This window comes from Euleptes europaea, chromosome 11 (genome assembly GCF_029931775.1).
Source record: "Euleptes europaea isolate rEulEur1 chromosome 11, rEulEur1.hap1, whole genome shotgun sequence".
Lineage (NCBI taxonomy): Eukaryota > Metazoa > Chordata > Lepidosauria > Squamata > Sphaerodactylidae > Euleptes > Euleptes europaea.
Window position 1 is genome coordinate 54,271,335 of NC_079322.1, and position 23,812 is coordinate 54,295,146.

The 23,812-nt window shown below is 41.2% G+C and overlaps 1 protein-coding gene across 1 annotated transcript in view; it reads right to left on the reverse strand.

Annotated features, from left to right (window-relative positions):
- ADAM22 (ADAM metallopeptidase domain 22) overlaps positions 1-23,812 on the reverse strand; it is a 120,802-nt gene that overhangs the window by 39,173 nt on the left and 57,817 nt on the right. Inside the window, exons 7-15 of the mRNA XM_056857095.1 lie at positions 18,064-18,134; positions 16,673-16,747; positions 8,128-8,199; positions 7,460-7,626; positions 6,251-6,335; positions 5,222-5,312; positions 4,811-4,862; positions 2,656-2,755; positions 478-549 (exon numbers count right to left, since the gene is read on the reverse strand). Of these exons, the coding sequence (XP_056713073.1) occupies positions 478-549; positions 2,656-2,755; positions 4,811-4,862; positions 5,222-5,312; positions 6,251-6,335; positions 7,460-7,626; positions 8,128-8,199; positions 16,673-16,747; positions 18,064-18,134 (785 nt within the window). The remainder of the gene's footprint in view (positions 1-477; positions 550-2,655; positions 2,756-4,810; positions 4,863-5,221; positions 5,313-6,250; positions 6,336-7,459; positions 7,627-8,127; positions 8,200-16,672; positions 16,748-18,063; positions 18,135-23,812) is intronic.

Genomic DNA, 23,812 nt, shown 5'->3' on the forward strand with positions numbered 1-23,812 from the left:
CAGACCCCCCACCCTCCATTTTCACCAGAGGAAACAGTCATAGTGGGGGCTTGGGATAGAAATGCAGAGCCCGAGGAAGGGGCAAACTGCCCCCCCCTCCGGTGACCATCTAGATGCCTAAAATGGCTCATGGGGGAAGTCTGAAGCCCCTCCTTCCCCCTTGTAGTGTTTGGAGCTGTGAGGAGTGATGAAGAGGTTTTAAAGTTTAGTCCCCACATGAACGTGTGACAGACTCTGGCCAGGCACCTGTGACTCAGCTGGGATCACACGTAATGTATATTTTGCCCCTTAGGTACACAGCTAGCAGTTTATTGTATATTGTGTTTATTGAATGAATGAGAAGAAATAAGCTCCTAAACATCATCCAAGGAGCTCCTTTTTGGTTTAATTCCCCTTCTAACTATTCCAGTTTGTAAGTGAAGGGCTCTGCACCTATCTAGAAGAGCTGCTCCTGTAACTACGCATTGGAGGACTTACAGTGGGAATACCACAGTCACACTCTTCGCCGGCTTCAACAAAACCATTGCCACATATTGGAGGATCAAGAAGCTGAAACAGAAAAAGATGCAGTGGGGAAAATATTTACAAATGTGGAAAAACATTATTAAGTTTTAAAAGTTAATTAAAAAGTCAGAGCTATGTTCTCCCCATTAATCATTCGCACCAGGTAATCGTATATGTGATAACATATGCAAAATAAAGCGAAACATTCTTTTTTTCTTGTTAAGCAAGACTTAGCACTTGTTGTTTCTTTGGAAAGACTCCTATCTCTATTGAGATATTTTTAATTCATCTTTACATGTCTCTGAGTTTTACAAGCATATTCTTTTTACGTTTACTTTAAAAATTAAGGTATTTTTCTATCTTAAATATCTATCTGTATTTATGTGTTGTAAGTACAATGCCGGGAAAGATACAGAATTAAAAGAAGTCTTACAGTGCATTCCTAATGAGAGTTACTCCAGTCTAAGCCCATTCATTTCAATGGGCTTAGACTGGAGTAACTCTCCTTAGGAATGTACTATTAATGTTTCAGTTGCAGGTTTATTCTTCCTTTTCAGGGTTTTACTTTCTATATTTCAGTAATGAAGTAGTGGAAAGTGTCATCAAGTCACAGCCAACTTATGGCAACCCCGTAGGGCAGGGGTGTCAAACATAAGGCCGTGGGCCAGATCCAGCCCCTTGAGAGCTCTTATCTGGCCCATGAGCCAACTGAGGCAGCCACCCCCCCAGTCCTGATCTGGGCTGGTGAGCCTGCTGTGGGATCGCCAGCCGAAAAAGCCACCCACCCCCCCAGTCCCAATCTGGATTGGCGAGGCATGGTCCGGCCCGACCAAGTGACATTTATGTCAAATCCGGCCCTCATAACAAATGAGTTCGACACCCCAGCCGTGGGGTTTTCAAGGCAAGGGACATTCAGAGGGGGGTTTGCCATTGCCTGCCTCTGCATAGCAACCCTGGATTTCCTTGGTGGTCTCCCATTCAAGTAATAACCAGGGCTTATGCTACTTAGCCCTGACCTGGATGGCCCAGGCTAGCCTGATCTCATCAGATCTCAGAAGCTAAGCAGGGTCAGCCCTGGTTAGTATTTGGATGGGAGACCACCAAGGAATGCCAGGGTTGCTGTGCAGAGGAAGGCACTGGCAAACCACCTCTGTTGGTCTCTTGCCATGAAAACCCCAAAAGGGGTCTCCATAAGTCGGCTGTGACTTGATGGCACTTTACACACACATGCTACTTAGCTTCTGAGATTTTATGACATCATGCTAGCCTGGACTATCCAGGTCAGGGTACATTTCACTACTGCATAAGAAAAAAATCTGAAAGTTTACAATCCATCCTGCGATGCTATGCATTATCTATACAGCATGATTTATAGTACAATTATGCAAGACTACTGAAAAACAAAGATTTTTTAAACTTAAGAATAGAAAGCTGTAAACCTGCAGGAATCACTGAATAAAGAGGATTTAACTATCCTCTCCATCTGCCACTAGATGTTTAAAGAAAACACACATGCATATGCCACTGCTCTCAAGTGCAACACTTAAAAAATATAAACAACAAATTTTGCCAAGGAGAATCAACTTTATGTGTCAGCAAGCACAATGTTGTAGAGATGACTAAATGCACTCTTTGTTTTATAATTCTCCAACGGACAATAAAAATTACATTTAATTCAGATGCTTCAAGACATGTGTTCCATGACCAGGATCCAAAGGGTACACTTATATTTGATATGCTTACCCAATCTGCTCCCTCTATTGTTTCAAAAGTTCTCTTCACAGAATTCCCCAAGCTACTCTTCTGAAAGTTGCGCAAGCCAAAAGTATTTTGGCGGTTAAGGCCAAGAGCACTTTGAAACACAAAGAAACACAGGAGGAACCTGACAGTCTCTAAGGTGCTCAAGCAATTTAGCACAATGAAGCTCAAAGTCAGCAATCTTAAAATTATGGCTGGCAGACAGTGGGAAATTAGTGCAGGCTATGGCTCATTTAATAGAACTGAGAAATGACAACAGTTGTTACCGTACCACCTCATACTTGTTTGTCAGCAAGCATTTCAAGACAATGGCCATGACAGTGGCCTGAACAGAACTACAGCGCCCAATCAGAACGACAGAACATGACCTTCCCATGAGTCAAATTATATTACCTTGGAAGGTTTATTGAAAAGGCAGGCTCCACCTCCATTATTTAAAAATTCATGATACTCCTCAACATCACATTTGGAGAACTTGGATGGAAGGAAGTAGCTGTTAATGAAGAAATAAGTTTTTTATTGGTTGATTAGTTATTTGAATTCATAAATGGCTGAATTGTCCAAACGTAATTCCATGGGAAAGTGGGAGGGTTAGTTGTTTTGTTGAGCTATTATAAAATAAAACAGGAAGAACAGTGTAATCAAAATGACATTGCATTTGGGGGGTAATATCCTAAGTAATCTATATTTGTTTACCCCTATATCTAGCTTCAATTTTTTATATTGGTGGATTATCTGGGCCAGTCGTGGATACAGCAAGATTAAAAGGAATATGATCAAGGTCTCTCACATGTAAAACCCACATAAATGTTCACAGAATACAGATGGCACTTATATTTCAGTTTAAATATCACCAAGGCAAAACACGAATTCAGTTCATATGAGAAAATCATGACTCATCTGCAGAACAGAATATTTGTATGAGGCCTCAATGCAGTTATGACCTGAGAATGCCTGGTAATTATAGTTTGAAAATGTAAAATGCTTTTGAATTTATTAGACCAAAAAATGTGTTTGTCTACATCAGACAGATTACCCCTATCCCCTTCCCTTTTTTCCTTTTTGTATCCCGTATTTAAACAAAAATAAAAATTATTATTAAAAAAATGCAGTTATGACCGTAACAACAATAAACTAAACTAAACTAAGCAGTTAAGTATACATATAATAGGAGACTGATTAGCCTGGAAGAACACTGCTTGTTTTCGTATTTAGGCATGCCACTGTTCCCTTTTCAAAGTTTCAATGAAAAAACAGGCCCAGTATTATTTAAGCTGCTCTTAAACAACATGAAGAATAAAGCCTGCAATACTGAACTTGAAAAGTCCAGATGAATTCTTGGACAAACTTTGGTCTTCATCAGACAAGAAAAGGTACCCACAAGCTTTCTGAACCAATGATAAGGCATCTAGCAGAAGAACCCTGCTACATCAGACCATGGGTCTGTTTGGTCTAGCATCCTGCAGGCCTCCCTCCCCTCACATGGTTTGTAATTAATATTTAGCCATCATGATCAGCAGCCATCAAAGCTTGGGGTTGGGTCCAAGCAGCTTTTCTGCTGGTGAAAAAGGAAGGAGGCAGCTGTGGCTAAGAGGTAGAGCATCTATGCTGCATGAGAAAGGTCCCAGGTTCAATCTCTGGCTTTTCCAGTTAAAAAAAGTTCAGGTAGTGGGTTATGTAAAAAACCTGTATCTAAGACCCTGGACAGCTGCCACCAGTCAGAGCAGACAATACTGGCTGACCTTGATAGACCAATGGCCTGATTTATTATAAGGCAGCTTCTCATATTAACCACCTGAAAAGGCGATGCTGAGAATCATGGGCTTCCATGTACAAAAACCATGTGGCTAGGGCTGGTAATATGCACAGGAACTGAATGAGACTAGGGGGGAAAATGGCTGGATCCAACTCATAGCCATCTACATGAACATCAGCTTGAACCATTCAGACTATGTAGCTTCTTTAAGAAGAAGAGTTGGTTTTTATATGCCGACTTTCTCTACCAGCTTACAATCACCTTCCCTTCCCCTCCCCACAACAGACACCCTGTGAGGTGGGTGGGGCTGAGAGAGCTCTAACAGAACTGAAACTTGCCCAGGGTCAGCCAGCTGGCTTCGTGTGTAGGAGTGGGGGGGAAGGGAATCCAGTTCACCAGATTAACGTCCATTGCTCATGTGGAGGAGTGGGGAGTAAAATCCAGTTCTCCAGATCAGACTCCACCGCTCCAAGAATAACAAGAGAATAACAATAACAATTCTTTAGAAAATATTCCTTAGAGAATAACAAGGCATCGTTTTCGTGATTGTTATAATAATTCTGTCATTGTGATTTGGTTATCACTTACCCAAGTGTAATACTACTAAAGCCAATATGGTCATTGATTCACATTCTCAATGTCACCTTAAAAGTATCCATATTTCATTTTAGTAACTTTGTGAGCCTGGACGCAACTGAGGCCATATAGTCAGCATAGTTGCTTTTTAAAAAGTTCATCAACCATTAATTTACATTTACATTCCATGGCAATTTTCCTAATTAAATGCCTTACCCAGTGTCTCCCATTATGCATCCATACCATGTATCCTCACATTTACACTCACCTAAAAATAAAGAAATAAATCCCACTCAATTTGACCGTTTAAATTATTTTGACACACATTTCTATTTTAAAGCAATATTTTAAATAAATAATGTGCAGTAAAATTCCTGAATTGAAGTCCCTCTGAAATGTCAAATGAGCCAAAATTGCATTTAAGATTTCACAATCAATTATCCCCTATATTTAACAAAAGGCTCTTGCCACCCAAAAATTCAGCTGGATTCCCTTCACTGTAGTTTCTTAAAAACAAACATGTAATACCATAAAGACTGAAAAAGGGAAGCATTTAATGTTTAGAAAAGAACTGGGGGAAATTAACATTTTGAAAAAGAATGGCCATACTCGTTTGAAAAACCTTACCACTTTGCAGTTTTCTTTTGTCTGAGAAAATACCAAGATTGTGAGCCAAGGACTGTGCCAACGTAACGGACATTAAATCAGATTTTCCAAACTGAAAAAAAAGACAGTAATTGCTTTGGGAGGAAGACGTCAACCTTTCTAAACAGATTTTCAAGTAACTGCCCTGACCAAAAAAAATGATGCTCAAGCATTCAGTTCATAGATTAACCCTTCAATTGAAGATGAACAACAAGCAAGCAGAGTGATACAAAGAAAATTACTTTTAAAACAAATAACATCCACTATTACATTTCCAGAAACAGCAAAACACATGGAAAGATGCATCTGAAGCCACTCTCAATTTTGCTTAGATAACTTAGCTTTGTAACAGTGCAGTCCTAAATAGAGTTACATCCTTGTAAGCATACTTCAAATAATGTATCTCTGCTTTAGATGGCACTGTTAAAGCTAAACAAGTTGCCTGCAGATGCTAGGATCATGGAGAGGAATAGGTAAAAGACTCAGGTACAGTATATTGCCCCATTATATCATGGGCAGGTTTTTAGTTAAGTATCAGTATTAGCAAGCATCATCCTTCCCTTGGGAGCTCACGGCATTCTGCAATTGTGAGTGTGAAATTTAAAGTGAAACGTCAAACTGCTCTTTAAAAGTTGGAATAGAAGAGGGTATCAATGCTAGCATTTTTCTCTAAGACCCAGTAAAGGAACTCTAAAAGCACAGAAAGATGGTAGCCTGGCTTAAACTTCCCATTACAAGAAGTTTATCAAATTCTAGGTTAGCCCTTCAGGTTTTCACCAAAACAAACTGGTAGAGATCTAGAGGGAAGATCATTTAGAGATGAGCGCATTTTCCCCTGGCCTGGGGAACTCTAGAACTCAAGGACACAAAGGGGATTGATTCTTGAAACTTCCTAGCACAGTGCATTATACTGCGTAATGAACATAGAACTAGAGATGGTTTTGTCAAAGTACACCATGAAATGCTGAGATCACTGTGCCAGTTTGTATTTCTAGAGCTGTGAAGACTTACTTCATTCACACCTCCACCTTTCAGTAATGAGCAAATTCCACCAATGTAAGCTGCCCCACTGCGACTGCTCTGAAATTGACTCCCTCTTTAAAAAACAGAAGGAAACAATTAGAAAACAACAGCAACCTAAAAACTATAATGTTCAAAACAGACAATGGAAAGGGGATGTGTCTGAGGATTTCCCCATCTGTTGATTCATAACTTTGATAATAAGGCAGACATATGGGAATAGGTTACCATGGGTATGGGAAAATGTATCTCTGGAAGGAATGTGCTACTCACTCTGTTCCATGTGTGTATCTGCATGTCACGTAAACCAGTAGAGTTCCATATTATTATCTGCATAGTTTCAGTGCTACTTGTAAGAATCACATGTGCTGTACATGTGCTGTTAAGTTCCCACGGAGAATAGGATTAATATTGTATTTTATTTGGTTGTATTGTATTGTATTTGTTTTTTTAAATAAAGTTAAAATAAAAAAAAAACACTAAAACCTAAAAAAAGAAAGAAAAGATAACCCCTACCTTAAGGTATTAGTCAACTAAGAAAAACAACAGATGCTTGCTTTATATGCCTGTATTACTCCTTGGGAAGTCAGTCACAAGAAGATTAGATTGGAACAAACATCCAGCCTAACTATTATGGGGACAAATCAACAGAGATGGTCATAGCCCTTCTTAACTATCCAAGGAGTACTACTGCACCCTTCAAGTACTTCTCTCCAAACAAGCTCACTTTCTTCGTATCACAGTTCATCTGAGGAAATAATTACCTGAAGGGGCAAACTGTAGACTAAGGGCAGGGGGTTGGTTACCATCCACTTGCCCGGTTGGCTCTAGAAATCCCATGTCAGCTTTACAGGGGATTGGGTTTTAGCAAATATGTCTGCTGCTGGCAGTTCTGCTTTGGATTTTGAAACAGAGTACAGGTGGGCCTGGGGTTTAATCTAAAACATACTTTAGAAGAAATAAGATTGCCCCAATGGATGTTTACAGAAACTGCTGTTTAGGCTTGGGTATTAAAAAGCTGGAATTACATCACAATGAAAATACAGTTTTACTTTATTCCCTAGGCTTATTCCTGTGCATTTTGTTGAGTTGTCTTACAAGTATACATGGGAAAATGTGTCAGTCAGTACTATCACTAGAATGAGGGTCAGATCTCCCTGTCCCAAACAGTAACAAAAAAAGCTCCATTAAATTACGTACGAAAAAAGATGAACTGCATCACTTTTCTCTTTGATAAAATCCCTTCTGTATTTCATAAACGCACGCAGGGTCACCAGTGGGTTTTCAGATATGGTGAACTTGTTATCAGTACTCCAGGTTTCCATAGCAACCAATACTATCCTGGTGTTGAGTTGTTCTTCATAAATCTAGCACGTTAACAAATCAAACCATCAGCAAACAACATAGAAACTTTTGCCTCTTTTAAAATATATATCGAGCATAAAGAACAATACATTAATAAAGATCAATTGTCATCACCTTTCTAACAGACTGAACACATATATATCGAGCATAAAGAACAATACATTAATAAAGATCAATTGTCATCTCCTTTCTAACAGATTGAACACATTGTGATCAAGGCCTAAATGTTAGAATATATTTAAAGGTCATTTAAAAAAAGGATAGGTTTTTTAAAAAAATCATGCCTTTGATTCAGCAACATATTTCACGATAAGCATAAGCTTAACCGCAGGAATGGTTCTACTGAGATAAGCGTGACTCCATCCACCCTTAAGAGTCTGGCTACATCGACAATGATAAATAAAGATACTATTGCTATCACTCTCTCACTCTGTCCTGAAATTACCATCCCTATGATAAGACTCAGAATATATCTAGGACAGCAGCTGGTGAATTATACTTACCATATCTACCACATTCACTACTGATTTAGCAAAGTTGTTTGTGAGGACAACCGATAATCGGTGCTTTTTGAACTGAGAAACAAAGAAAGACAAATTCTAAACATTTTTGAAACACAATTTCCATTCAGAAATAACTTTATTAAAGGTGTTACTTGCTTGTGACTGGCAAACAACCCAACCATTAATATTGTTCTATTTGTTCACAATGGCAACTATGAAGGCTAAATGTATTCATTGGTGGCCAGCAAAAGGTAGTGAGAAAACAAACAGAATAACACTAATTTGTAAAAAAACCAAAAACAACCCTGATCTTACAGTATGCTGGGTCAGTACATACACACTTAGGATAGGAAGGTTCCAACAGCTATGCCATTGTAATGTTCCAAAATGTGACCTTAAAGTAGTGACATTACATCTGCTTGCTAGTAGATGTGGTCGTACAAATGTCCATGATGCCATTGGGTTAAACAATAACGACAAAAATTTAAAGCTGAAATCTTTGGTTTCAAATACATTATTTCACCAACTCTGTTTGTTATGACATAGATTATGTTTCACAGAATCATGTCTCAACTGTACTCTTTAGAATTAACACATGCCGCCAATTCCTTGTTTTTTCTTTCCCAGCATAAAATATTCTGCAGTCACAAGGGGACCAATATAACATTTCAAAAGTTAACGTCTCATGACGTCATGTATCAGCAGTCCAAATTGTTATTACAAATCGTATTTAACAACTGCATTCCAAAAGAGTCTAGCCTACTTAAGGCAATTTTTGCAGAAGGTTAGCATTCTTTCTCCTAAAATGTTGGGGTTCTTCTACCTTTTCTCCTGAAGGCCATGTCATACATATCTGCTTAGCAGTAGACAAAAGTAAAAAATCTATCTCTGCCTTGTTGTTAGCAGGAACAGAGTGGGAGAAACACATTGGCCAGACTGTACTAGAAGATGAGCCCCGTGGCGCAGAGTGGTAAGCTGCAGTACTGCAGTCAAAGCTCTGCTCATGAACTGAGTTCAATGAGTACCCAGCTTGTGGGGGTAAAGGGTAGATGACCGGGGAAGGCAATGGCAAACCACCCCATAAACATAGTCTGCCTAGTAAACGTCATGATGTGATGTCACGCCATGGGACAGTAATGACCCGGTGCTTGCTCAGGGGAATACCTTTATCTTTCTTACTGTGTGTGTTAAGTGCTGTCAAGTCGCTTCCGACTCATGGCGACCCTATGAATGAAAGTCCTCCAAAATGTCCTATCTTTGACAGCCTTGTTCAGATCTTGCAAATTGAAGACTGTGGCTTCCTTTATTGAGTCAATCCATCTCTTGTTGGGTCTTCCTCTTTTCCTGCTGCCCTCAGCTTTTCCTAGCATGACTGTCTTTTCCAGTGACTCTTGTCGTCTCATGACGTGACCAAAATACGATAGCCTCAGTTTAGTCGTTTTAGCTTCTAGGGTCAGTTCAGGCTTGATTTGATCTATAACCCACTGATTTGTTTTTTTGGCAGTCCACAGAATCCGTAACACTCTCCTCCAACACCACATTTCAAAGGAATCTATTTTCTTCCTATCAGCTTTCTTCACTGTCCAGCTTTCACACCCATACATAGTAATAGGGAATACGATGACATGAATTAATCTAGTCTTGGTGGCCAGTGACACATCCTTACACTTCAAAATATTTTCTAGCTCCTTCATGGCTGCCCTTCCCAGTCTCAATCTCCTTCTGATTTCTTGGCTGCAGTCTCCCTTTTGGTTGATGGTGCAGCCAAGGAATAGAAAGTCTTGAACAATTTCAATTCTTGAACAATTTCAATCTTTTTACTAGCTACCTATTATAAGCATCAGGACTGAATTCAAGGTGCTGCATGTCTTAAGTAATCTCTCTTCCTATCCATATAAACAAACAAACAGCACTGTGATAGAAACAGAACTACCATCCTATATAGGTAATTCCATGTGAGTTTCAAGGTGTCTGGGTCTCTTTCATCCCATTTCAGATTAACTTTATATACAGCGCCAGATTTTGATGTGAAGCAGGTTCTAAGCAATGTCAGTTTAAGATACCCTTACAATAAAAACAATACTTTATTTTTCAATTGCAAATCTATATATAAATGGGAGAGAACAATAAAAAGGCTTTATTTTTGCAAATGTATAAAGGCAAAGGAATGAAGAAAATTTTAATCAACCTGGCCACCTGGATCCATGCCATGGTAACATCAAGACTAGAATACAGGAATGCACTCTACATAGGTCTGCCCTATCATCAACAAATAAATAACACTTATGCATTGCTTCAAATCCCTGTAATCCTAGTTCTATTACTTTTCTCATCAAATATCTTATTATATTGATTGTGATGATTTACATTGTGTAATTCACCTTGAGTATCAATGAGAAATGTGGACTATAAATAATGCAAATAAATATCATCCATCCATTTGATTCATCACATAGTAATCTACATGGACTCCCTTTCCATGTAGAAATTTTGTCATGGTAAAAGAAGCCTATAGTTCCAGTTGCTGTTGTGACAGAAACAAAAAGATGTTCCCCATAAACACATCTGGATATAGAAGAAATTATAATTATTCTGTTTTCTACATAACTTGAATCATAATATACAGTCAAGTTTCTGTGTTGTAGTGGATTCTCTTTGAAGTTCATCAGTAAGTGGTTCACAGGGCCTTGGGGAACATCTATGATTAGAAGATGCCAAATCTCATGTGACTGACAGAAAAAATCTAAAGAATATTTGTTTCTAAAAAATGGAAACAACATATAAATGAAAAGATGAGAAGATTTGGCAATCGTTGCTATAAATGACCTTTAAAACTAAGAAGAGGGAAAATGCACTATGGGGGAAATAAGTAAATCATGCAAAGAATATAGAATAGAAAACTACAAAATGGGATAGAAAAAGGAAAATGAATATATGGGGACATATTCCTAAAAGCCTGGTAAAATGAATATTTGGTACCACTTTTATAGTATTATTTCTTCTTGCAGAAAACATCATAAGGCCAAATTATACATTACAGACGTCTCTAGATCAGCCACAAGGATTTTCAGTCAGATACAGTTTTGTGGGTTCCCTGCTGGGAATGCAACTCTAAGAGCTGTGGAACCCAATTTCGATTGGGACCTTGGTTTGCAAGGAGAGGGCGCTTAAGCCTTTCTCCTGCCATTTTTTAATCTAAAACATCCCTGGGGAGCCACTATTTGCCCTGTCAGGGGCTGCACATGCACCATCGGGTTATACATGCACCTCTTCACAGGGCACATAGTGGTCACCTATTTCAGACCAGAAAGACAGCACGGGGGAAGCTTTAACCTCCCCCTTCCCCACATGCTATGATTCTGACTTGAATCAGGCCCTATGAGTCTCAGAGTTGAGTTTCCTAAAGAAAGCTCGCAAAACAGCATCTGCCTAAAAATACTTGTGGCCGTTCCAGAGACTACTGTAGCATGTAGGCTGGTCCATTGTCAGGTGCCTATCACCAAGGCAGCAAAAGAGGCCCACTCGCAGACAAGGCTAAGACTTCTGTATCATCGGAGGACAATATTATTTTGTCATTTTAAAGATCCCAAAAGATATTTGCATAAAAAATATTATTTTGCCATTTTAAAGATACCAAAAGAAACCTGAGCCTTTTGAGAAATGATAATGTTCCTTGCATCCAGAATACTGAGAAGAGCTGAAAGTCAGGCCCGAGACAATACAACATCCTTGGGGACACCCCACTATCTGCAAGCACTTTCTACTGGGCAACTCCTTTTAACTGCACCATGGGGCGTGATTCTAACCAATAATTCCCTGTACAACCCCCCACCCCGCATGCTGTTTTTAGTTGGGAAAACAGCACCAGAAGTAGGAAGCAGCCCTTTCCCCCCCTGAATTGCAGCGGTGCTGACCAGAATCCACCGATGCAGCACAATTAAGAGGAGTTCTGTGGTGAGAGCTGACTGCTTCAAAATAGCAGTGTGTCCCCGGGAACACCTATATCATCTCATTTGGCTTAGTTAAAAAGGGAAGGGAAAAGGGGGGGGGTTGATCTGTTCAGGGGCCAGGAGCTTGCAACATTCTGGAAAAGGAGGCTTTGATCAGGAGAGGAGTATTGGGTCAAGGGGATTTCTCTCCCCCACTCAGCCCATCTTATTATATTTTATTGTCAACATGTGTGTGCTAACTTTTGATACTGGCTTTTGCAACCATTTTATAATGTACACTGCTTTGAGAATATAACTCAAGGGTCCCCAGGTTTTTGACCCTGTAGGAACCCTTGGAATTCTGAGACAGGGTGGTGGTCACAGGAGACAGAGCTAACCACACAACGTCAGGGAGTGAGATGATACATAGGTTTAATAGAAACTCTTCAACATTTCAGGCAGAAGCTCTGTTTAACTGGATGCTTTTTAAACAGAATATATTGTTTAAAAGCATTTTCTTGTATACACAGCTTACTTTCGGCCATACAGTGAAGATCCTTGTGTTGGGGGGGCGGCTGCTGCCAAAGCAACTTTTAAAAGATCTTCTCGGGCAATCTTATCTCCAGTGGCCAATCAGTAGCCCTACTGGGCACAAGCCCCACCTGGCCCCACCCATTTTCTAAAGCCACTTGGCAGGTGTAGGAAAGGTGTTGGCGGGTCCCATGGCAGCCACAGGCACCATGTTACGGACCCCTGATCTAACTTGTCAGTGGAAAGAAACTTTTAAATTTATAAAAATAAATTCTTACAGCCTAAATCTTCAATGCCCTGCCCTGTCAGATCTCAGAAGCTAAGCAGTAACAGCCCTGGCTTCCTCTAAGGAATACCAGGGTCATGAAGCGGAGGCAGGAAATGGCAAGCCACCTCTGAATGTCTCTTGCCTTGAAAACCCCAAGGGGTTGCCATAAATCAGCTGTGACTTGACGGCAAAAAAAACCTTCAATAAAACCCCTCTTATAAAACAAAAGTCTCTTATAAAAAGGTGTTCTCCCGCTTCTTCACAGCAGTCTTTTAGATATTTGATATTGCATAAATAAGTGCTGCTGAAGATTCAGAAGTGGATATTTTCCTTTGCTTTTGGCAGCAAAACCAACATTTGCAACCATTATGAAGGGGGGAAAAACACCCTTGGCAGCCTCCAGATTAGATAGCTGCCTAAATGCAAGGAGAGCAAATAATCCCAAAGTACACTGAATAAAAGATGACTACTTTCTTTCCTGTTTCTCAGGGATGCAAAGAAAAGAATCAATAACCCTTTATTCCATAAACGGATGTCTTATGTAATAATTTGGAGGAAGATTTTTTTTAGTGCCTGGATGAAACATACAATGAAATGAGGCAGGAGGGGGAAAATGTCTGCTTCAATACAAGCTTGCTATGTGTGTGTTAAGGTAGTAGGGGAAAAGTCATGGAAAGCCATGGTGAACGATAACGGGAACTGGATGGAACCGCTGAGCTCTTAGGCTCCAGTCTATGTAAGACAACCAGATAAGCACGGAATGTTGACGTGCCCCGTCAGAGCATGGATTTTGGATAAATGTCTCTTCCCCAGTACAATCGGGGCTCAGTGATTTTACTTGTTAGAGTAGCTGAGCTGCAGCTGCGAATAAAACTGTTTTTCTTGACAACGGTCTCGGGTCTCTCTCCCCCCCTACGAACCCGTTTTCTGCTACATTCCCTGGTGCAGTGACTCGGATCCGAGGGGGGGAAGACGGGGTGTTGTACCCCTCTGGCCCACCCGGCTCGGGTTGCTGGAAGCGGGGTGCCTTTGAGTTCTTTCTGGCACCAAGACCCTTTTTGGTCGAGAGAGTTACGCACAGACACCCTGATCCCAGTTTCGGGTGAGATGCCGTCCGAACCCAACAAGACCGTGAGAACCAGTTCTGCACCTCCGGAGGGAATCACAGAACTCAGGTGAGAGTCAGAAGGGATTTTAATTCAGTTTTGGTACCCTCTGCTATCAGGGGAAGGGAAGTCTGATCAACTTCCAGGTTCTGCTCGAGTAAAGCCATCAGGTTTGGCCGAAACTGCGGGACCTCAAGTCAGTCAGGAAAAGGGGGGAAGCGTGTGAGCGTGCTTGAAAATTGTGTGAGTGGTTTTGGGTTTGATTGGAGGGGTGGTCTTCAGACTTAACATCCCAGACGGCGTTTGCGCAGTTCCAAACCAGGCGACCGCGTTTGGTCATGAACAAAGCCTTGCTTGTGTGTGAGACTGTTGTGGAACACTTTGCATACACTGGTATACATTTTGGGAGGCTCATGGGTGGAAAAGTTTCCCGTAGTGACACGCCACTCAAGTGGATGTTACACAATTTCTCAAAAGTCTATCAGAATTATCCCGAATGCAACCCGAAGACCCTCCGTATTCTCTGTGGATTGGGTTGCATTCGAGGTTGGCTGGCCCCCTGAAGGTAGCTTTGACCAGACTCTGGTCCAGCGGGTCTATCCGGAAATTACCGGAGAAGGGCTCCTCCATCCAGACCAATTCCCGTATATTGATGGGTGGAGTGGCTTTGTTACAAGAAAGCTGCCAAAATCTGCTCTCCGGGCTCATGAGAATCAATGCCGCATCATGGTTCTGCGACCTCCGTCTTGCCTGAGTAAAAAGCCGACTTCCCCTCCAATCCTCCAAAACCAACCAGAGGAAGAGCAAGTCCCACCGTCATACAATTCCCGCTACCTGCCATTGCCTCTGCCGCCCCTACCTCTGAGCGGCCACCGCACGCCACCCCCCGACGCCGCAACAGTCCTGCCCGTGCTGCCAGTCCAAGCCCCTGACGACGCACCAGCCCTACCTGTGACACCAGCCCTTTATGGACCCCGGAGGAGCATAGAAGCATCACTCCCCGAGGCAGAGAAGGAGAATTTGTACAAAAATAACTGACATGAGGAACCATAGACTACAAACCCCTAAAACTGTAAATCATCAACGAATGCCAGTTATTTGAACAAGAAGTTATTTGACTGAGGAATGAATGGACTTAAGATAATAAGAAAAGTCATGCTGGATCAGACCTAGACCCATCAATCTGTTCACACAATGGACAACCAGGTGCCTCTCGGAAGCCCACAAGCAAGATGACTGCAGCAGCATTATCCTGCCCTGGCTTCTGTTTCATAATTCTGCAATGAGTGGGCTTTCTTACAAATTCTGTTGTATTTTCTGAGGAAATGGATCTGGCATGTGGAAGATCCATTTTCTTAAATGTTACAAAGCAGCTACTGGGAGCTTAACCCTTTCCACCATGCCTTTTCCCCAACAGAACTCGCTATCCCCCACCACCACCATCAGAACTGAGAGAAAAAGGGCAGATACCCATACTCAGACAAGCCATGGAGACAACAGACTTACTCTGTTGTAGGTTCTGAGCATCTGGTTTTCAGAGAAAACTCTGAATATGTAGAGCTCTAATCAGCTCTAATGGCTAATAGCAGGTTTTAGACCTCTCCTCCATTAATTATCTACTTGTAAAAAAAGGGAGACATCTAATTTAGTTGTCTTTGTCACTTATAGTGGTAGGGAATTCTAAAAATGCAAGGACTGACTAGTTTTCAATTTCTTTAAACCAACAGCAACAACAAAGAGTCGTGTGGCACCCCAAACACAAACGGTTGGACCCAATGATTCCCTTATGCTAAGTGAGGAGTGTTCCATCAACAGACTCCTTCCATCAGAGGAAGATTCCTGGGAGGGAGTAATTGGATCCAATCCTCAAAGATGTATTGGGGCACAAGCTTTTGCGAAATGGAGCCTACAAATATTCGGTGAGCTATATTCTGTGAAATCTTATACCATAATATATCTGTTGCACTTTAAGGTTCTTTTTTTGCTTTCATTCTAACAGATTAATACAGCTAATACAATAGGAGCCCGTAGCGCAGAGTGTTAAGCTGCAGTACTGCAGTCAAAAGCTCTGCTCACGACCTGAGTTCGATCCTGATGGAAGTTGGTTTCAGGTAGCCGGCTCAAGGTTGACTCAGCCTTCCATCCTTCCGAGGTTGGTGAAATGAGTACCCAGCTTGCTGGGGGTAAAGGGAAGATGACTGGGGAAGGCACTGGCAAACCACCCCGCAAACAAAGTCTGCCTTGGAAACGTCGGGATGTGACGTCACCCCATGGGTCAGGAATGACCCGGTGCTTGCACAGGGGACCTTTACCTTTTTAATACAGCTGCCCTGCCGGAATTGGAAGTCAACATATTACTTGAAGAACTATTTGGAAATTCAGAAATTATTTGGGGAAAGATGTTTGTATCATAGGGAGGGGACATAATGACAATTATGACTGCTTTCAAACTTAACTGGTGAATGTTAGTAGCATAACACACTATTCAGGAAAGAATCAAGAAGGAATGCTAGGCATAATGCTCTGTCTATATTTACTGGATTGTCTTCTGTTCTTAAAGCTGCTACTGAGTGGCCCCAGCCAAAGAGCTCAGACTTGCACAACATCTGCTGTATGGTTAGAACCATTCTGTAGTAGGTACTTTATCATTAATGTATTACAAGCACTTGCATTATTGATGATTTCAAAAAGTCCCAGTATGTAAACCTCACCATCAGATGATCATTTACAATCATTAGCTCAACATATTTTGTTTCCTCTTCAATCTTATGTGGAGTCTGATGGACCTGCAGACAAAGTAAGATGCTGTACATGTTCAAACTGAAAGAGGCAAAACATCCAATTCTGAACAAATCACATTCAAACTAATTTATTTCCTTCATTGTGGCCTCATTTAAAAACAACATCTAAAAGTATTTCTGGATGCCAAATTAGCATCAAAGCATATGTCATTCCTTCCAGTGTTTGGCTGGTTACAGACAGGTTTAACAATTCTAATATAACAGACTCAGGAATGCTTCCATAGAAAAAGGATGACGGGCAAGTCTTACACTAAAACTTTGGTCGTTGTCCAACCCCAATCCATTACTGAAATCTTTCTACTTCACAACACCCCTATGATGATTACATAACAAATAAGGCTTTACAATCCAATTGATAATCTGCAAGCTAAAAAAAATACGAAAGAAGCGAATCTGCTTATTTTGAGAATTTTTCTTTCTGCTAGATTTTTCACACAAAAAATGTCAGGGTTTTCCAGCGGTTATTTTGGTAGCACACTTCATCTCGTTTTATAGATGCATATCATGCACAGCATGCTTTTGTAGTAGCCCATTTCACAAGAGACTTCCCAGAGGAACTGTATAATTGAGGCTATAAATCCAGAACAATTCCATGTTGTGTGTGGAGAGGCAGAGCAGCCCTCTAGCACCATTGCAGGGGGGAGCTCAAATAAACAGCTCCCCCCACTTGCCTTTGCATCTTTATTTCAAGCGGATAATGTGTGAATATTGGTTCTAGCTGTACATAAACTAAAACAAATTTTATAACAAATACACACATTTGTTGGCTAAGATATATTATCTAAGCCAGAGAAAGTTTGGGGAGCAGTAATGTTCACCTAACTTAGAAGAGCTGCTGAAGCTGGTACCTGAGCCAAAGGATTACAAACTTCAGTGGTATCTATAATGGCCTGATGAACCCATGCTTTAAGTCCTGCAGGGATACATGATCCCTGTATCTTGATACTGACATGGGGTGTAGCAAGGAAACAAGTCCCCGCCTTTTCCAGGGATAATCCACACATTTCTGAGAGATGTTCAAGGGCTACCAGTTTGTTTCTGGAGAGAATTCAAAGTTCTGGTGTAAATGATTTAAGGTGAGGTAAGTCACATGATAAACAACAGCAATGGAAGATAAATGTTTTATTTGCACTATGCTAAATGCTCATTTACCCTAAAAACAGCCTTCTCCTGGTAGGCAAAAGGCTGTAGATCAGGTTTTCTTGGCAGCTTTCAATCTGTCTGAATAGGAAGAATGGCAGTTGATATGTGTGTAGCCAGAGGAGAGGGAAAACTGGCGTTTGCAGCATAAAGAGACATACCTGCCTTTTGCTTCTTCTGTGTCTTGGTTTCATAACAAATCTTTGTGATGTGGTATTCATATGCCAGAATTCTAAAACAGAATATACATTCAAGTCAATAGACTGGTAATAAAGATATGCATTTTCAGCAACAGAATGAAGGTACAAATACACTTGTCACAAGATACGGTAAGCGTTTCCAGAGTGATTCAAAACAAAACTTTACATTTTTAAACTCCCTCAAATGGTGCCCTTTTGGACTCTCCTCCTCACCTTTATTTATTTAGAATACTCAACGTTGCACCAAATGATCATACAAAAAATTCAGAACTAAAAGACAAACGGAAGAGAAGATGACAGGGAAGAACTAATAATACAAGAATTGGTTTCCTGTGATTTTTTTTTTAACGTCAGTTCATAGCTGACTTATGGTGACCCCATGGGGTTTTCAAGACAAGAGATGTTGAGAGGTGGTTTGCCATTGCCTGCTTCTGCATCATGACTCCGGACCTTCTTGGTCTCCCATCCAAACACTAACCAGGGCGGACCCTTCTTAGCTTCTCTGATCTGATGAGATCGGGCTAGCCTGGGCTATCCAGGTCAAGGCAAAAAAAAAAGTTTCCTGGAATTAGATACAGTATTAAACTTAACTAACCAATGTTAAGGTCAACAGACCTGCAAAGAAAACTATTCCCTCATTTCTGACAAAATGGACAGATCTGCAAGACATATTCAGGCACACGTGTTTAGATTCCATATGAGATACAAGAGAAACTCAGGATGACAAAGACTCATCTATTTTCTACTTTCTGATGAAACCTACTACATACCTGCTTTTCTCCTCAAGAAGAATTTAAATTGGATTACAACATCACTTTCCCCCCTCATTTTATTCTCACAACAACAAGCCTGTGAGGTGGGTTAGGCTAAGAAAGTGACTGAGCTAAGATCACTCAAGGAACTTCCAGGGAAAAGAGGGGATTCAAATGTGAGTCTGTTGAATTCTATTACAATACTCAAACAGCCATACTTTTCTGGCTATCTCCGTATTTTTAAAAGACACGATTCAGACAAATAATCTGCATTATATGAATAAGAGCCAGCATCGGCAAACAGCACAATATACCTTTTTAATAAACATTACAGATTTTTACTAGAGGCACAGTATCCTTATCTGAGTGAACACAAGCAGATGTTGTTGTGGAAGTATAACACTTTCCATCTATTTCTGAAACTGCCCTAGGAGGGATACATGAATAACTGAAAAGTGACTTTGCAGTCTCTAGAAGATAAAGACATTATAGAGAGCTTTCATGTCACAAATGATGGTTTTCTAACACACAATATTCCACTTTGTGAAAACTGTAACACAGAAGCAAAAATAATTCTAACAGGCTTAAAAATATGGTTCTTGTAGGTTATCTGGGCTGTGTAACTGTGATCTTGGAATTTTCTTTCCTGACGTTTCAGGAAAGGCTTAAAAATACTTTACATACAGGTTCCTGGAATTTTAAAAAAATGATTTAAAAATACCATTCAGTTTGTGAACATTTACATAAGTAATGGAACATTTGTAAACTGCAAAAACAGTTTTTCACCAGCAATTTTCGGTCCCCACTGAGGAGAAAACAGGGTTGCACTTACCTTTAGCTGTTGTTCATCGCTATATCTTCTGGCAGGTACACATTGGGATAGCACGTGCACAGGTCTGCCATGGACAGACGTTTTTAGCTTCCAGGAACTGAGGGTCACCCCTACCCTCCAGAGCGAGAGTGCCACGGTTTTTCTTGCCTAAACTATCATGTGCTCTGGAGGAGCAGAGCCCCCTTCCCTCAGTTCCTTCTTGTCCACCATGAGCCCCCTCCAATAAAACCAGTTACTAATGCTCCTTAATAATATAGAAGAGAGCTTACAGCAGGGCAGGAGGGAGGGACTGTTTGCCTGCACAGAACATGAACCACCGTTACAGGCAAGTGCAACCATGTTTTCATCTTGTCTTCTTTGCAGTCCCACATTGGGATTCTAGCAAGCTACTCACCAAGAAGAGGTGGGGTGTTGCACTCAATGAAATAACAACGGGAGGACTGCTCTTCCAACCTGTATATCTTTTTTTACTTGCAGGTCTAAGGCGTAACGTTTTATGAAGCTGTCTTCTGAAGACCAGGTTGCAACCCTGCAGAGGTTGCGGAGTGGGACCTTGCCAAGGAATGCAGCTGAAGAGCACTGGACTCTGGTGGAATGATCATGAACATAGAAGGGGCAATCCACTCTAGCAGATTTGTATTACTGTTTTATGACACCCACCTGGAGATTGACCTTTAAGTCTATGGAAGGCTCCAGAGTCAAAAAGTTTGGGTTGAGGATACTGGAACTGCTGTTGCTGTATATATCTGTGGCCCCTATAGAAGGGTGTTGCATAACCCTGTTGATGAGGGAAGCTCCTTTGGTATTGTTGAGGGAAGCAGGTGTCACTCCTAGCAACTTCGCAGTCTTTCTGTTCCTCCTCAAATTTGAGAGGAACTCGTCAGTAGAGGAAGAGTACAGTACTATTGAAAGGTAAATCTTCCACTTTACAGTGAGTTTCCAGCTGAAGTGCAGGGGTCCAGAGCCAGAAGTGTTGATGAAGAATGACAGCCGAAGCCATGGACTTGGTGGAGGCATCAGATGTGTGTCTGCCTTCATTTATTTCCTGCTTAGACAGTTGGATGGCCTCATTCAGGATCAATTTAGCTAAATAAAGCTTTTCCTCAGGCAACATTTCTAGATACTGGGAGAGCTTCTCCCAGAGGAAAAGCTGGTATTCCCCCCCCCCCCCATCAATATGGTCTGGTAACTGGCTATGCAGAAGTTTAGGGCAGCAGATGAATAGATGTTCCTTCCAAAGGAGTTTCCTTATCTGATGGAGAGGAGTGCTGGCCCAGGCACTGTCTGGCCTGCATTTCCTCTGCAATAATAGATAAAGGTGGGGGATGTATGGAGCGAAAGTCACAGAAGTCCTGTTTGATCCTGTACAGGTTTTCCACCTTACACAATGTTGCAGGTGGGGAGGATGGTTTGGTCCACACCACAGCTTTTATATCACTGAACCCTTCTAGAATAGGAAAGGCAACAATCCCAGGAGAGTCCGGATATAGTCTACTTAATGTTTTATCTCTAGGCCTGTTGTCTGTGGTTGTAATGTTGATACTTACCCATTCTGATCATTTATTTGCTGTACAGGTGAAGGTCTTCATTAGGAGAAATGGGTGTCAGGTCGCCAACCCTTTGATACGGGGGAGGTTGAGACTGGCACTCCAAGCTGTGGAAGGATACGGCCATTCCCTTCTCCTCCTCGGCTTTGGACTCAACAGCAGTAGTTGGGTCTGTGGTAAGATGCTGTGTTGGTTTCGGATGTCTCAGAGCCAGTGAACAGATTTGATGTGACATTGGTCCTGGACCCAGCGTGGAACTATAAAACCCTGACCAATCTGGAACATACGTCAGAGACATATAATACAGATGCCAGGGTGGCGGCGAGTAGGGCTGTGGCCAAGGCGCTGGAACTGATGGTTCTGACAGGGGAGCAGTAGCCGTGAAGTCCTATCACTACTGGCTTTGGGGGTAAGTTGATGACAAGCCTAGCAGGTTAACCCATTAAGGTCTTCTCCCATACACATTAAACACAGATCGTGTTCGTCAGTGTGGATCATCTTAGAGCCACATTGCATTCACTTCTTGAAGAGGGATTTCACTAACATCGCCACTCACCATCTGGGTAAAGACCCAGTGGGGAACGCAATAAACAGTGGGAGAGAAGAACAGTGACCGTGCATGAACAGTCTGTTCGCAAGCTGACTATATCTCAGACCACAGAGGCTGTAGGTTCTTGTTATCTGGCCCTTTGTCTCTCTCTCTTTTTTGATCAACAACAGAGGGAACACCAAAGATCACAGGAAACAAAGAAGAAAAAATGATTGGTTCTTGTAGGTTATCCGGGCTGTGTAACCGTGGTCTTGGTATTTTCTTTCCTGACGTTTCGCCAGCAGCTGTGGCAGGCATCTTCAGAGGAGTAACACTGAAGGACAGTGTCCCTCAGTGTCAAGTGTGTAAGAAGAGTAATATATAGTCAGAAAGGGGGGGGGGGTTGAGCTGAATCATTGTCCTGCAAAAAGTATCAAAGGTAATGTGCTAATCATTGTCCTGTAAATATCAAGTTAATGTGCTAATGAGGGTGTGGTATGTTAATATGGAACCATTGTATCCTGAAGTGATCTGTTAATGTGTGGAATCCAAAGCTAATCTGCATGGCTATTGTTGACTGTAGTCTTTGTTAGTCTGGAGGTTTTCAGGACAGGAAGCCAAGCCTTATTCATTCTTAAACTCTCTTCTTTTCTGTTAAAGTTGTGCTGATGTTTATGAATTTCAATGGCTTCTCTGTGCAATCTGACAAAATAGTTGATAGAATTGTCCAGTCTTTCAGTGTCTTGGAATAAGAACCTGTGTCCAGTTTGTGTCAGTCCATGTTCAGCCACTGCTGATTTCTCAGATTGGCCAAGTCTGCAGTATCTTTCATGTTCTTTTATCCTTGTTTGTATGCTGCATTTTGTTGTCCCGATGTAAACTTGTCCACAGCTGCAAGGTATACGATATACTCCTGCAGAGGTGAGGGGGTCTCTTTTGTCTTTTGCTGATCGTAGCATTTGCTGTATTTTCTTGGTGGGTTTAAACACTGTTTGTAGGTTATGTTTTTTCAAAAGTTTCTCCATCCTATCAGTGACTCCTTTAATAAATGGCAAGAATACCTTTCCTATGGGAGACTGTTTTTCCTGAGTTTTCTGATTTTTGTTTGTTTTAATGGCCCTTCTGATTTCATTTCTGGAATAGCCGTTTGCTAGCAGTGCGTGATTTAGATGATTAGTTTCTTCATTAGCACATTATCTTGATACTTACAGGACAATGATTAGCACATTACCTATGATACTTTTTGCAGGACAATGATTCAGTTCAACCCAACCCCTTTCTGACTATATATTACTCTTCCTACACACTTGACACTGAGAGACACTGTCTTTCAGTGTTACTCCTCTGAAGATGCCGGCCACAGCTGCTGGCAAAAAGTCAGGAAAGAAAAATACCAAGACCACGGTTACACAGCCCGGATAACCTACAAGAACCAATGAACTCTGACAGTGAAAGCCTTCGACAATATTAAGAAAAAATGATGTTGTGAGCCCAGATTTAGTCAGGAAAGTTGGGATAAAAATATAATAAATAAATAAAAGAAGGAAGAAGTCAGTGACACAGTAAGCTGAAGAAGCTCCTATCCCAACAGTGGCAAGAAAGGAACTGAGGGAAGGGATGCAACTCCTCCAGAGCATGTGACGGTTTAGGAGGGAAAAACAGTTAAACATTAGCTCTGGCAGAGGGGGAGCCCCCTCGGTTCTTAGAAGCTAGAAACTTCTATCCGCAGCAGGCCTGTGTATGCATAGTCCCAATGTGGGACTGCACAGAAGATGGCAAATGAAAAGTTGGGTATAAATGCTTGAAATATATAAATAAGTAAAACTTTTAACAGCAACACTGATCAAAAGAAAGAAGGATCATGATTTAGAAAAAGGAGAAGTCCAGAATAAGCTAATGAAAGAAAAGGGAAGCTTTTTAAAAAAAATGCAAAATCTGGATATAATTGGAATATGTCTCAATAAAACACTTTGTTGGATTTATGAGTTGAATTTCTTTAGTATATTTCATTTAAAAACAAACACTAATGTGTTTCTGGAAAGGCATCAGT